This window comes from Hemiscyllium ocellatum, chromosome 1 (genome assembly GCF_020745735.1).
Source record: "Hemiscyllium ocellatum isolate sHemOce1 chromosome 1, sHemOce1.pat.X.cur, whole genome shotgun sequence".
Taxonomy (NCBI): Eukaryota; Metazoa; Chordata; class Chondrichthyes; order Orectolobiformes; family Hemiscylliidae; genus Hemiscyllium; species Hemiscyllium ocellatum.
Window position 1 is genome coordinate 162,915,777 of NC_083401.1, and position 16,256 is coordinate 162,932,032.

The following is a 16,256-nucleotide window of genomic DNA, read 5'->3' on the forward strand; positions in this document are numbered from 1 at the left end:
GATGGAAAACTGTGGGAAGAAAGCTTATTTTATTGGTTAATGTATATTGCCAACAACATTCAAGAAGCCTACTTAACCCAAATTGCCAAACTCTAAATGAAAATAAATAATCAAGCAATGGCGTTCGAACATAAGAACATAAGAAACTAGAACAAGAGAAAGCAACTCAGCTTATTGAGCCTGCTCTGCCCTCAGTATAATCTGACTATAGGTTTGGTTTTGGGTGTCAAGTGTTGGGACTATTAAGTCAGGTTGACAGGGGGCCATGGAGAATTCAGGAGTAATGGGAATTGCTCAATTGTATCTACTTCCAAGAGTTAGATACAGTTTTAAGCTGTCTAACATTTCCTGGGTAACCATTCAGCTAAGTAAACTGAAATTGTTCTGATTAATAATCAGAAGATCTTATTGGGTCAATTTTACCGAAGTGCATGTGGCAAATGGACAGCTTTCCAGAGCTGGGTTGTATGTAGCCATTCCCTGTTGAGAGAAGACTAGAGTGTGCACCAGGAGTTGCACAGTTTAGGTGTGACTACACAAACATGACAGACACCAACCAACCAGAAGCGTTTGTCAACTTTGCATTTTATCTTGGATTCCGTTCCATTAATTTGCAGTTCATGCACAACCCGTAGGTAAAGGTTTCATGGAAGTCTGATGCTGATTCCAAGTGAGCTGACAATCAAATTGCCCCATTTCATCACTTGTACTCTCAGCTCCTCATTTGCTGACTAGTTCACTTTGGCTGTGCTGTTTTTCTACAATGCTAAATGTATTTCCAGGACTTCAACGGAAAAGGGGAATAAAGCTGGAGGATGAATTATGTATATACCAGCTGAAAAGCAGCATACTGAGATAAATGATGAGCTGGGAACCTCTTTTTTTATCATTCGATGTTTGTCTTAAAACTGAAGTAAGTCTGAGTTTCAGCAGCTGGGCGTTGGATAATATTAAGTTAACTATATCACTTATATTCTCATTCCTATGGGAGAATCCACCTCTCAACTGTAGATATTATTGTATTCTTGGATGTGTCACAATGTGTGAATGTTTTAATCGATTTATCACGTAGCAAGGTGCTGATCCACTCACTGTATTGATTATCAAAGGGTGAGTGTCACAGCCAGGAGGCTCATTACCAGAAAATCCAACCTGTTGCCTTTCTCAGAACCATTAGGCCAATTTAAGTTTATTTATGACTGTGGCTCTCTCTCTGTCATATGTTGTTCATCTTTTGTTATAGCTCATTTATTTAAGGAATTCAGGGACTGCCACTATTACAGAACCATTAGAATGTAACATCGTAAAACAAGGGAGTCACTGGGATGGACAAAGGGTTGTTGTAAATTTATAGTAAGCTGAAGAAATTATGTTGTCAGGGATTTTCTTGACTGTCATTGCTTGCTGAAACAACTAAATATCATTTCAATCATCATAGAATCCCTACATTGTGGAAGATGTCCAGTCAGTCCATTGAGTCCACACCGACCCTCCGAGCAGCATCTCCCCCAGACCCCTACCCTATCCCAGTGATCCTGCATTTCCCATGGTTAATCTACCTAGCCTGCTCATCCCTGGACACTTATGGCAAATTTAGCATGGCCAATCTACCTGACCTGCACATCTTTGGACTGTGGGAGGAAACCAGAGCACCCGGAGGAAACCCCCGCAGACAGTCGCCCCCTGGCGCTGTGAGACCACTGGTCTCCCGTGCTGCTGCCTTCTGATTGAATTAGTATTCAACTGATCCAGTGACTTAGAATTATAAGGATGAATTTTACAGGGGCTAGGGTGCACAGAAGTTGAACATGAGCTGAATAACTGAAAGATGGCTACTCTGCCCCAATAATGCACTGCTAGTGGTGTGAGTAAGGGTGAGACTTACTCTGCTCCTCATTGGTGGCAGCTCCAGCCACCTCAGCAGCGCTGAGTGTTGCTGAGGCTTGCAGCAGGTCCATGACGCATCACTAGTGTCCAGAACCAGGAAGGGCCCAGGCCCACAGGTATCTTGCACCCTTGGAAAGGAAGACAGGGTGGGAAGCTCAAAATGGGGTGCATCTTTGAGGCCTGTGCACCTCTGATGCCCCCAGGGTATAGTATAATGATGTATGCAAATTATAATGTAAATTATTAGAGTGTGGAAACAGGCCCTTCAGTCCAACAAGTCCACACTGACCTTCCAAAGAGCAACCCACCCAGACCCATTCCCCTATATTTACCCCTGACTCATGCACCTAACACTACGGGAAATTTAGCATGGTGAATTCACCTAACCTACACAACTTTGGAACGTGGGAGGAAACTGGAGCACCAGGAAGGAAGGACATGGAGAGAACGTGCCAACTCCACACAGTCAGTTGCCCAAGGCAGGAATTGAATCCGGGTCCCTGGTGCTGTGAGGCAGCAGTGCTAACCACTGAGCCACCGTGTTGATGTGACTCTAATAGCACTTAGAGAAGGCAGGAGCCTAGAATGAGAATGTAAAGAGAAAAATCTTAGAGCTGTACTTAATAATGTAGTTTGTAGATATAAGTAAGAGTAATGCAGTGCAAAAGAAGCAGCAGCCCCCTACCTAACAAATGCAGATACGTGTATGTGTATATCCACAGACCAGAGATATTGAGAATGAACATTTATTGCCAACGCCTAATTTCCCAACTAAGAGTCAACTATATTGCTGTGAGTTTGAAGTCACATGTCAGCCAGACCAGGAAAAGATTATAGATTTCCTTTCATAAGTCATTGAATCCCTTTGAAAGAGGCCATTTGTCCCATCAACCTACCCAGACCTATTCCCTCCACAACAATCCCACATTTTTAAAAATTAATTATGGTTAACCTGCACATTCCTAAACACTACAGGGCAATTTAGCATGGCCAATCCACTTAATCTGCACATTTTAGGATTGCGGGAGGAAACCCACGCAGACACGGGGTGCAAACTCCACACAGACAATTGCCCAAAGATGAAATTGAACCCGAGTCCCTGGTGCTGTGAGGCAGCAGAGCTAACCACTCTGAGCCACTGTGTCGCCCAAAGGATGTTAGTGAACCAGATGGGTTGTTATAGCAATGAACAGTGGCTACATCATTGCCATTAGACTAGCGTTTAATTCTGGATTTTTATTGAATTCAAATTTCATCATCATTCATCATCTGTGATTCAAACCCATGTCCCCAGAATATTGCAGAAACAGAAATCACTGGAGAAGCTCAGCAGGTCTGTGAAGAGAAGCAGAGTCAACATTTTGGATCCAGTGATTCCAGAACTAGAAAATACAGAACAGTTCAGTTCAAAAATTGAGATACTATTTTCTGTGGTGGGGGAAGTGAAGAACAAGAGAATGCCATCCTAAAGTTAGAGGTAGGCCATTCACCACCAAAATTAGGAAGTACTTTGTCACAGGAAGGGTAGTGGACATTTGGAATAGTCTCTGTGAGTTCTGTGTCAATCATTGCTATGAAATTTGAGTTCATAAGATTTTTGTCAGATAAGGGATTCAACAACCATCAAGCAAAGGCAGTAAAATGGAGGTGAGGGGCAGGTCAGCCTTGTTCTAATTGAATGGTGGAGCAGGCCCAAGGGGCTCAATTTTCTACTCCAGTTCCTAATTTACCTATACTGTATTGTGTCTGTGAAGCTGCTTGATTGACTGGTCTGTGCTCAGAGACCTCTTTAGATTGTGATAAATGTAAAATCCAATCTTTGACTCAATCAAACCAGCAGGATGTCACATTATTGTAATGAGACAGATGAGGAAATGCCAAGTGAAATCGACACACTTTCCGGAAAGGAGGGGGGGAAAATCTGATGAGTATTCATTATTGTTCTCAAAGGAACTGAAGACTTGCTAGGTGGGAAAAGATCAGGGTCCATTTAGTTTGTCTTCTGTCATCCTCGTTGCTGCATGATGCAATGATAATTGAGTTATTGACAAGATAGCACTCAATCTCCATCAATTAGTCTACAGCAGACACAAACATCAACTGAGGAAAGGCACACCAGTGATGGAAAGCTTTGGAAACATTGGATGGGGCTTGATTTTAACTTCGTGAATGGATTTTGAGTAAGTTTAAAATTTCACACAGTAGCTCCAAAGTCGCCTGTTTCTCCCAAGCTCTTGACACTTACTACTCATTACATCTCACGACGAGTTTGAGATATTAATGACATGTTAGAAAGTAACATTGTTTGATGCAGAGGTGAAGGTTTCATTCTTGGCAATGTTGTGTGACAAAGGCAGAGGAAGGCAAAATAGAAAGAAAGTGAATATAGAGTGTGAAAAGAGCAATGTGTTCAACATTAATAAATCTGAAAAAAAAAGCCCTTTAATATTCTTTAAAACCCATCAACATCATGACTGATATTTTCTCTTTTATACAGCCGTATTTATTGTTATTATTCAATGGCGTCATAGAATAATTTACTTCAGCTGGGAAAGGCACTGATATTACAGGAGTCTTCATGGTATTGAAATCAATTTGACAACTTAAAGCCTGCAAAATGTAACAAAGTCTATCGCTTTCAAGATCATTGTGGGCAGATGGGACTGAGTAGAAATCAGGTTTTCATTCTCTGTGGTAATAAGTTAATTGATAAAAACTATTAAAACAGAAAATTCCATATTTTGATTTGACTGAATCAACTGTGGTTACTGTGAAGTCTTTTTTTTCGATGTTTATTATCTGTTGTCTATTTTAACTTATTAAAAATGTAATCATAATCTTTGCAGTGCAAATTACTAGATTGCATGTTTGATGTCAACTTTCAGACTTTTGAACCTACACTGTTGACCAACTTAGTAAATGAAACAGACACTAATTCTACAATTCATATTACTGATGAAAAATACCATTTTATGAGGCAAATTTGTTTAAAGGAATGCATGGGCAGAGACCTATCATCTCAGTTAGTCCAATATTCTAGTTATTCAATCTGCTCAATCTACAGCTTTTTCATGTCACTGGGATGGAAATTGAGCTATGCCCAGAGTTGTCACGAAAAATTTGTGAAGTTGTGCAAAATTCTTCTATTTATCTGTCTTTTGAGGCCAGGTTGAACATGGACTAGATTTCTGTGGTTAACAAGAATGTCTACTTATTGCAAATAAGTAGGTAAATGATCATGAACTGTCAACATACAGCTGTACTAGTTAAAATGCTAACTAAATTCTTCTGCACACACACAACCACACATACACGCACACAAATAAACTTCTAACCAGGCTAGAAATGGTGTTCCCAATGATGAGAGGGTCCAGGACCCAGGGATCACAGTCCAAGGATAGATGAGAAACAAAAACAGAAATGGCTGACAAAACCCAGCAGGTGTGACAGCATCTGTGGGAGGAAAGCAGAGTTATGTTTTGAGTCTGATGACTTTTCTTCAAAATAGGGGTAGCTCTCTCTCCCTACACTCTCCCATCCTCCAAGATTCCAACTGAGGAGGATACATTAAAAAAAATTACGCTGTAATTATGACGAAGCAGGCAAGCAGGGAGATTAAGAGTATTTTAGTCTGTCATTCATCTTCCTTTCACCAAACACAGTCCCTCTAAATTCATAGTCTTTCCTCTGCACTACTCAACAAATTTCCATTAACTTTACAACAAAGACAAAAGAAGTTATGGAAATAGAAAGATATATATTGCCCCAACATAGCCAATAAATAAAACTTGCCAGTCCTTATATTAATGCCGTAACTTTAAAATTAAATGTGCTAGAAAGTCAGTGGTCTTCTACAGTAAGCTTGGAGCAAATTGGAAGTCATTTTATGCTGAATCCTTTTTATTCCCACACCTGTTGAAGTTGGCGCAAAAGGAATTTGCGTCTGGCATAAATTGGGCTGCCAATTTGCAATGAACCAAATTTGTGCTACAGGCAAACACCAATTCCTTTTCAATGTTATTTAAAATAAACAAACAAAAGACACTGCTTACTTCTTCAAAATAAATCTTGATAATCACATTGTTTTACATGTTGGAAATCAGCAGGGTAGATATAAATGTCCCATGTAAAGAAAAGGTTATTTTGCATTATGTAACAATATGAAATTTTTGGGGTTTTTTTTAAAAAGATTGTCTATCAATCTGTGCTTTTTAGATTTTCACGTCATTTAAATATTTATTTTCTTGTGCACAGTGAATGGAACTCCAAGCAGTCAGCTGTCAACACCCAAATCCACAAAGTCATCGAGCTCCTCCCCAACCAGCCCTGGCAGCTTAAGAGCTCACAAGGTAAATAAAAAAATCTGTTCATGTACTCACAAAAGGTTGACTTTTGCTGAAAACCTCTACACTGACCAAAAACAGCAACAAATGGGAGAACTCTTGAATAAGGTGTGATTTCAAAGAGCTATCAAGCATATAGGGTGCAGCTTTGAACATGTGAATGTGCAGGCACTGTAGTTCACTGCATCTTGGGAGCCTGGGTTTCCTAATTTTCACGTTTCTTTTGTCTTACAAATTCTTTTAACGGGAGAAGTTGTAACAATGTTCCAGTCCTCAAAAGATCTCCTCTTCATCACTAGCTTTCAAAAGGTGACTGGGTCTGCAAGCCATGAGTGGCCTGTTCTCTAACTACCCACTTCTTTTATATCTTTGACTGTTGACTTGTCTGAGACTAGAAACTTTGGGAGACTGTGACCATGGACCAGCATCCTGCCACCACAGTGCTGCTATCCTATTTTTGCAGAGCCTTTCAAAACCAGCTGAGGATGCTCCAAGGATTGTATCTTCAATCATCAGCTGTAGCATAATCACTTCTGTCAAGTCATTATCCTCCCTTGTCCCTCTCCCTAATCATTATGGCCTCTTCTTCACTGTCAGCTGCTAATCCATTCTAGCTTTAGATAAATAAATATTGGTGAGGGTGTGATCATGAAAGCATTTTAAAAATTTAAACCAAGAACAAGAAATTAAAACTGCAATTTAAACAAGTGTTGCGCGCTGATGGGACCCTGAATTGTAGTTCCAGTGTACAGGAGGTTGCTGGTAGGTCAGGGACAGGTTTACAAGGCTGCGAGAGGGCACTGGCAATCAGGGTGTTGGTTTGAAATGTGTGCACTTCAATGCCAGGAGCATCCGGAATCAGGTGGATGAATTTGCAGCATGGGTTGGCACCTTGGATTTCGATGTTGTGGCCATTTCAGTGGCATGGCTGGAAGAGGAACAGGAATGGTTGTGCAGATTCTGGGATTTAGATATTTCAGCAAGAACAGAGAAGATGGTAAAAGAGGGGGATGGTGGGGTGGCATTGTTAATCAAGGGAAGTATTGCAGCAGCTGAGATAATGTTAGGAAAGGAGAGGTCACCCTGTTGGGAGTTTTCTGTAGGCCCCCGAATTGTTCCAGTGATGTAAAGGAAGGGATAGCAAAGATGATTCTCGAAAGGAGCAAGCATAACAGGATAGTTGTTATGGGGTCTTTAACTTCCCCAACATTGACTGGAATACTATAGTTCAAATAGCTTAGATGGATCAGTTTTTGTTCAATCTGTGCAGGAGGGTTTTCTGGCACAGTATATAGACAGGCCATATTGGATTTGGTACTGGGGAATGAACCCAGCCAGGTGTTAGATTTGGAGGTAAGTGATCACTTTGGCAATAGTGATCACAATTCAGTTATGTTTATTTTCGTCATGGAAAGGGATAGGTACATACCGCAGGGAAAGAGGTATAACTGGGGGAAAGGCAATTATGATGCAATTAGGCAAGATTTAGGATGCATAGAATGGGAAAGGAAACTGCAGGGGACGGACAATTGACATGTGGAGCTTATTCAAGGAACAGCTACTGTATATCCTTGATAAGTATATACCTATCAGGCAGGGAGGTAATTGTCAAGAGAGGGAGCCATGGTTTACTAACAAAGTTGAAGCTCTTGTCAAGAGGAAAAAGAAGGCTTACGTGAGGATGAAGCGCAAAGGCTCAGTTAGGGGGCTTGAGGGTTACAAGGTAGCCAGGAAAGACCTAAAGAGAGAGCTCAGAAGAGCCAGGAGGGCACATGAGAAGTTGTTGGCGGATAGGATCAAGGAAAACCCTAAGACCTTCTGTGGGTATATCAGGAATTAAAAAATGACTAGAGTAAGATTAGGGCCAATCAAAGATAATAGTGGAAAGTTGTGTGTGGAATCTGAGACATAGGGCAAGGGTTTAATGAATACTTTTCATCAGTATTCGCATTGAAAAAGGGCAATGTTAGTGAGAATACAGAGATACAGGCTACTAGATTAGATGGGATTGCGGTTGACAATGAGGAGGTTTTAGCAAGTTTGTAAGATCTGAAAATAGATAAGAAATCTGGGCCAGATGGGATTTATCCTAGGATTCTCTGGGAAGCCAGGAAGGAGATTGCAGAGCCTTTGGCTTTGATCTTTATGTCATCGTTGTCAACAGTAGTAGTGCTGGAAGACTAGCAAATGTTGTCCCCTTGTTCAAGAAGGGGAGTAGAGACAACCCTGGTAATTATAGGTCAGTGAGCCTTACTTTAGTTGTGGGTAAGGTGTTGGAAAATGTTATAAGAGATAGGATTTATGATCATCTGGAAAGGAATAATTTGATTAGAGATAGTCAACACGGTTTTGTGAATGGTAGGTCATGCCTAACTAACCTTATTGAGTTCTTCGAGAAGGTGTCAAAACAGGTGGGTGAAGGTAAAGCGGTTGATGTGGTGTACGTGGACTTCAATAAGGCATTTGATAAGGTTCCACATGGTAGGCTATTGCACAAAATACGGAGTTTCGGGATTAATGGTGATTTAACAAATTGGATCAGGAATTGGCTAGCTGAAAGAAGAGAGAAGGTGGTGGTTGATGGGAAATGTTCATCCTGGAGCTCAGTTACCAGTGGTTTGCTGCAAGGATGTGTTTTGGGGCCACTGCATTTTTTCATTTTTATAAATGATCTTGATGTGGGCATAGAAAGATGGGTTAGTAAATTTGTAGATGACACTAAGGTAGGCAGAGTTGTGGATCGTGCAGAAAGATGTTGTGGGTTACTGAGGAATATAGATAAGCTGCAAAGCTGAGCGGAGAAGTGACCAATGGAGTTTAATGCAGAAATGTGTGAGGTAGTTCATTTTGGAAGAAATAACAGGAATGCAGACCACTAGGCTAATGGTAAGTTTCTTGGCAGTGGGCGAACAGAGAGATCATGGTGTCCAGGTGCATAAATCCCTGAAAGTTGCCACCCAGGTTGATAGGGTTGTTAAGAAGGCATATGGTGTGTTGGCAGGTATTGGTAGGGGGACTGAGTTTCAGAGCCACGAGGTCATGCTTCAGCTGTACAAGACACTGGTAAGGCTGCACATGGAGTATTGTGTACAGTTCTGATCACCGCATTATAGGAAGGATGTGGAAGCTTTGGAAAGGGTTCAGAGGAGATTTACTAGGATGTTGCCTGGTATGGAGGGAAGATCTTATGTCGAAAAGATGAGGGACATGAGGCTGTTTTCGTTAGAGAGAAAGAGGTTGAGAGGTGACTTAATTGAGACATAAGGTAATCAGATGGTTAGATAGGGTGGACAGTGAGAGTCTTTTTCCTCAGATGGTGAAGACTAACACAAGAGGCCATAGCTTTAAATTGAGGGGTGATCGATTTAGGACAGATATCAGGGATAGTTTCTTTACTCAGAGAATAGTAGAGGCCTGCCTGCAACAGTAGTAGACTCACTGATGTTAAGGGCATTTAAATGGGCATTGGACATACATGTGGATAATAATGGAATGGTGTGGGCTAGATGGGCATCAGATTCATTTCACAGGTCAGCATAACATGGACGGCTAGAGGGCTTGTACTGCGCTGTATCGATCTATGTTCTAATGTGACTTTGATCAGAGTTCTGATTACTGTAAGTCAAAAGAAATGTACTTAATTTCAGTTCGAGATTTTGTGAAGATTACAGCAAATAATACAATGTAAATTGGGTCAGAGCAGGGATATCAACTTCATAAAGTGTGTGAGAGACCAAGGACAGGAGCCTCATAAAGAGAAGATTGGACTTGGGTGAGGAGGGCAGCAGCAGTGGGAGATGAAAACTGTAGACAGAGACTCCCTTCACCCTGCTTTTACCAGTCACAGCTGATGTTGCCTGATCTTGGGAAAACGTGTATGTGATTGCTGGGTATTTCTTCCATTTATCTTTTGATTGGCCAAATCAAAATCAAAAGATGTTATCATAGCCGAAGAGTAAAGTTAAGGAGTTCACTTTTAAAATCTTTAACACCAAATTAATTAGTTGAACAAAAGAAAGATGGTTAGGCAGGTGATGTGTTGCAGCTGTAACATGTGAGAGCTGGTGGATAGCAGTCTAATCCATGCTGACCACAGCTCCTGCCATCGAAGGAACTTCACACCAACATTACTGAGTTGGAGTCTGAGCTATGGACACTGACACATCAGCGAGACGTGGAGAGACCTGGACGCTGATTCAGAAGACAATCAAACCCCTTGGATAAATTAGTCAAATTTGGACCATGGTCAGGAATAAGAGGTTATGACTATAAATGAGCACGGCATGGTGATCCAGAAATTAGCTTTGGAGGAACCTCGGAAAGTGCACTTGTTTGAGAGGTTTGAGGTTTTTGCTGACAGAGTGGGTGAGGGCACAAGTTGTAGGACAGGTGAGTAAATTGACCAAGGACCAAGCACCTAGCTCCAGAGCTGCTTTCAAGTGAATGGAGAAAACAGAAATGTAGTAATAAGGGTTATCATTGTTGGAAGAATATATATTGTTTTCTCTAGCAAAAGCAGAAAATCCTGAAGGCTGTGTTACTTACTTGGTGCTGAGTTTCGGGTTATCTCCTTTTGCGCTGGAGAGGAACTTGCTGCAGGAGCGGAAGGTCTCGTTGTTGTGGTCAAGGAAGGTGCCAACAACATGGGTTGGACCAGGAAAGAAATTCTGCTGAGGGATTGCAAGGAGCTAAGGCAGAATGACAATGGTAATACGATCTAGATTATTATCTGCACCAAATGCAAATTGGCAAAGAGCAAATAAGATTTGAGAGCTAACTGCATGGCTCAATGATTGGTAGGGAGCAGTATCACCAGTACTATGGAAAGGATTTTGGTTGAGGTAGTAATCACAATATGGTAGAATTTCAAATTCAGTGGGAGAGCAATTTGGGTGACAAAGCCGTGTCCTTAAATTAGAAAGGGTAATTAGCGAGGTGTGAAGAAAGAGTTGAATAAACTGGTTTGGGAAAATGAACCAAAGGGCTAGCTAGTGATTAATCAGTGGCAGCTATTTCAGCTGATATTTCATAACGCTCAACAACGAATTATTCCAGTCAAAAAGAATGACTCGATAAGCAGGTCAAACCACCCATGGTTAACAAAGCAGAGTAATGAATCGAAAACAAAGGCATGCGATGGACAAAATTCATTATGAAAGTAAATTAGCAGGAAACATGAAGACAAACAGCAAGAGCTTCTAAGGGGTAAAAAGAAAGAGAGAAGCTAAAGAAAGTGTGGAAGCCCTGGAGGATGCAACTGGAGAATTAACATTGAGGAACAGGGAAATGGCAGCTAATTTAAAAAAAACTACTTTGCATTAGTCCCCATAGTGAAGACAAAGATAATGTATCCAAATTTGCTGGTGTAAAAATAGATACAGAGCATGTTGTAATGAAGACCATGGAGTCTTCAAGGGGATACAGATAGAGTGAACGGGAAAATGTTTGAGAGATTAAGTTTAATGTAGGAAAGTGTGAGACCATGTACTTTGGTAGGAAGAATAAAAGGTCAGACTATCATTTAAATGGAGAGAAATTCCAAAAATGTGCAGTGTGGTGGGATCTGGGTACTCTTGACCATCAATCACCAAAACCATGCAGTTACACCAAATAATTATGAAGGTCAATGGAATATTGGCCTTTATTGTTGGAGTGTAAAAGTCTACATGATGTTGTTACAAGTGTACATGATGTTGGTGAGGCCTCATCTGGAGTACTGCATATAGATCTTAAGATCCTTAAGTATATCCTTAAGAAAGGACATTCTGGCAGTTTTTTTTTCTAAACTCACCAGCTGAACTTGTGAGGAAAGGCTTGACTGTTCAAGAACAGCCGAGCAGGTTTTTATTCATGAGAGTTCAGAAGAATCGGGGGTGATGTATTGAAACATGCAAGGTTCTGTTGGGTTTTGACAGATAGATGTTGAGAAATTGTTTGCACTGGTGGGGGACACAGGGAACATACTTACAGAATAAGGAGACGCTTAGTAAAAACTGAGACACATTGGAATAACTTTTGTGATGGTCAGATTTTCAACCCATGAAAATTGTGGAGACTAGATCACTGACTTTAAAGAGGAGGTCGATAGATTTTTGGAGTAGTTTTGAGATGAAGGCTACAAGAACCTGGCAACAAAGAGGAGCTGAGGCCTGCAGCTAATCAACTATATACTTATTAAACAGTGGGAAAGACTTGAGGGGCCAAATGACCATACTCGTTCCCCCATTTCTTCCATTCTTACACTCGAGTGATACTTGAACATTACATACACTGAAGTATTTAACTCCACAATCTCAGTATATTCTTTAAATTTCAACAGACCAGAAGACACAGGAGCAGAAGTAGACCATTCAGCCCCATTGAGTCTGCCTCACTGTTCAATGCGATCATGACTGATTTGATAACCTTCAACTCCACTTTCCTTGGTGACACTTAGAGTCACAGAGATGTACAGCACAGAAACAGACATTTCGGTCCAATTATCCATGCCGACCAGATAGCCTCACCTAATCAAGTCCCACCTGCCAGCACTCGGTCCACATCCCTCTAAACCCTTCCTGTTCATATACCCATCCAGATGCCTTTTAAATGTTGTAATTGTACCAGACTCCACCACTTCCTTTGGCAGCTCATTCCATACATGCACCACCTTCTGCATGAAAAGGTGACCCCTTAGGTCCTTTTTATATCTTTCCCCTCTCACCCTAAACTTATGCCCTCTAATTCTGGACCCCCCCCCACCCGAGGGAAAAGACTTTGTCTATTTAGCCTATCCATGCCCCTCATAATTTTGTAAACCTCTATAAGGTCACCCCTCAACCTCTGACCTCCAGGGAAAACAGTCCCTATAGCTCAAATCCTCCAACCCTGGCAACATCCTTGTAAAGCTTTTCTGAACCTTTTCAAGTTTCACAACATCTATCCGATAGGGAGACCAGAATTGCATGCAATGTTCCAAAAGTGGCCTAACTGATGTCCTGTACAGCTGCCACATTACCTCCCAGCTCCTGTACTCAATACTCTGACCAGTAAAGGAAAGCATACCAAACATCATCTTCACTATCCTATCTATCTGCAACTCCACTTTCAAGGAGCTATGAACCTGCACTCCAAGGTCTCTTTGTTCAGCAACACTCCCTGGGACCTTACCATTAAATGTATAAGTCCTGCTCAGATTTGCTTTTCCAAAATGCAGCACCTCACATTTATCTAAATTAAATTCCATCTGCCACTTCTCAGCCCATTGGCCCATCTCATTAAGATCCCGTTGTACTCTGAGGTAATCTTCTTTGCTGTCCACTACAGCTCCAATTTTGGTGTCATCTGAAAACTTACTAACTGCACCTCCTTTGTTCACATCCAAATCACTTATGTAAATGATGAAAAGCAGTGGACCCAGCACCAATCCATGTGGCATTCCGCTGGTCACAGGCCTCCAGTCTGAAAAGCAATCCTACACCATGTTTGAGCCAGTTCTGTTTCCAAATGGCTAGTTCTCCCTGTATTCAGTGAGATCTAACCTTGCTAACATGGGGAGCCTTGCCAAAAGCCTTACTGAAGTCCATATAGATTACGTCTACCGCTCTGCCCTCATCCTCTTTGTTGCTTCTTCGTAAAGCTCAATCAAGTTTGTGAGACATGATTTCCCAGCATGCTGACTATCCCTTGTCAGACTTATTTCTCTTACTGATTAAAAATCTGTCTATCTCAGTTTTGAATATACAATAAGTTAGCATCCACAATCTTCTGCAGTAAAGAATCTCACAGATTCACTGCCCTCAGAGAAGTCCCTCCTCGTTTTCATTTTAAATTATTAGCCCTTATTCTGAGATTATGCCCTCTGCACCAAGACTCTCCTTGAAGGGAAAACAACCTTTTTGCATCTAAATGTCAAATTCCTGTAGACTCTTGAATGTGTTAGTCTCTAGATCCAAATGGTTCTGTAGCGATAGCAGATGTATTTATTTCCTCTTCTCTTTCGCCCCTCCATTACTCAGTAAGTTTGGAATGCTATTAGTGTCTTCTAATGTGAAGACTGATGCAAAATATTTATTAAATTCCAATGCCATTTCCCAGTTCCCTATTATTATTTCCCCAGCCTCATCCTCTAAGGGGCCTAGTTTCACTTTTTGTGAAAGTGAGGTCTGCAGATGCTGGAGATCAGAGTCGAGAGTGTGGGGCTGGAAAAGCACAGCAGGTCAGGCAGCATCCGAGGAGCAGGAAAATCTGCGTTTCGGGCATAAGCCCTTCATCAGGAATGAGGCTGGTCGGCCGGAGGGCTGAGAGATAAATGGGAGGGGAGTGTTCAGCCCTCCGGCCCACCAGCCTCATTCCTGATGAAGGGCATATGCCCGAAACGTCGATTTTCCTGCTCCTCAGTTGCTGCTTGACTTGCTGTGTTTTTCCAGCACCACACACTCGAATCTAATTTCACTTTTGCCTGTCTCTTTCTTTGTATATATATTTAAAACTTGTATACACAGTTTGTGCATCAGATCATTGACAAAGTTGCACTTTTGCAAACATAAAACTTTAATCTCTAAACAAGTTCTGGTTTCTATAGATTACATTATTTTTCCATCACTAGTGCCAATCCATTTTAATTCTGAAAATAAATTATTGGACTGAAATTGTTCTGTGGAAAATGCACAAATTAGAATTATTAATAACAAGTGGATAGAGTGTAAGTTTCAGGAGTTCTCACCCTGTGATTGGTGAAATGGTGAGAGGAAAGAGTTTTGCTAAAATAATATGAAATCTATTTTATGCCTTCTTACTGGCTGGGTCAAACAAACATGGGAAGACATGGTGTGGAGGATCACAAATAGAGAACAGAACTCATTTGATGTTATCCACTGTGACAGTGAACGGGTGAAAATTATTTAACTGTGAGAACGTCTTCCCTCCAGGTTTCCCTTCCTTCCCTCCTTTGCGGCAATGCTTAATGACTAGTCAGTAATGACCAAAGAGTTTTAGTTATTGCATTGCAAGATGAATGAAAACGTAGGTCAGATAAATTGTTCTTCACATGATTGAAACTGGCAAAACTAGTAAGCTGATTATTCAATAAAAAACAAAGATTTATTGGTAATTATATGTAACAAATTGTATATGGACAAGAGGATACAGATATTTCCCATTCTTCATTGTATCTTTCTGCAGCTAACAGGGTGAACTGGCAACCTTTTTCAAACTTGAGAGATGCTTAAAAGTAGCATGATGATGTTTCATCAGTTTTATTGCCCTTCCCTGGACATGTCGTCTCCTTGACAGCACAATAAAGATTTGGAACTTATCTTGCAGGGACCTACAAGTGAAAACCTCCATACTGTTAATGAATATACTTCTTGAGCTCTGTGCCCCCTCTAATGTGCTACAATTGAGATTGCTCCCCATTGATAACTCAGTACCTGTATAAAGCTTGCTGTCATTGATTGTTCTCTAGAGAGCTCATGGTGTCAACTAGAAATATTATGTGTTGCAGGATATCAGTTATGTGACCCAATAGGTTAGATATTTTTATGAACTAAATGCTAATCAATATGGAAATTTTGGCATGTAATGTTAAGAAAGAATGTCAGTAATATATATTTACTTTATAGCTTCACCCCTTCGAGAAAATAGAGAAATGAATCCACAATTTTCCTCTTCTGAGCTCAGAAGCCTGTGAATTTATAGCTTATCATAACTATATCGGGCAGTAAACCATGAACTGGCAAGCTCTCTTATTAGAATATGTACAAAATGTTTTGGTTGTTTATCGTTCTCTTCAAAGTGAAGCCGTCAGCTCTCCCTTCTTGCTGATCAGGGATGGCTACCAGGAGAACCCTTGTGCCTGAGTGTAACATTTACTCAGTGCTGCTGCTTCCAGAGGAGTTTAGTTCCAAAAGCAGCAGTATTACATCATTAACATGTAAACAAAATCTGTGCTGTCACTTGCATCAGCACTGGGGATGGTAGCTGCAAATAGCAAATGATCCAGTGTTTATATAGTTCATGTTGAAACCAACAGGGAAATTGTCAAAT

General features: G+C 41.0%; 1 protein-coding gene across 6 annotated transcripts in view; it reads left to right on the forward strand.

Annotated features, from left to right (window-relative positions):
* Window positions 1-16,256, forward strand: part of dclk2a (doublecortin-like kinase 2a) — a 314,799-nt gene that overhangs the window by 179,246 nt on the left and 119,297 nt on the right. For all 6 annotated transcript variants that reach the window (XM_060827326.1, XM_060827342.1, XM_060827359.1 and 3 more), the window contains one exon: window positions 6,142-6,236. In XM_060827326.1, coding sequence (XP_060683309.1) covers window positions 6,142-6,236 — 95 coding nt within the window. The remainder of the gene's footprint in view (window positions 1-6,141; window positions 6,237-16,256) is intronic.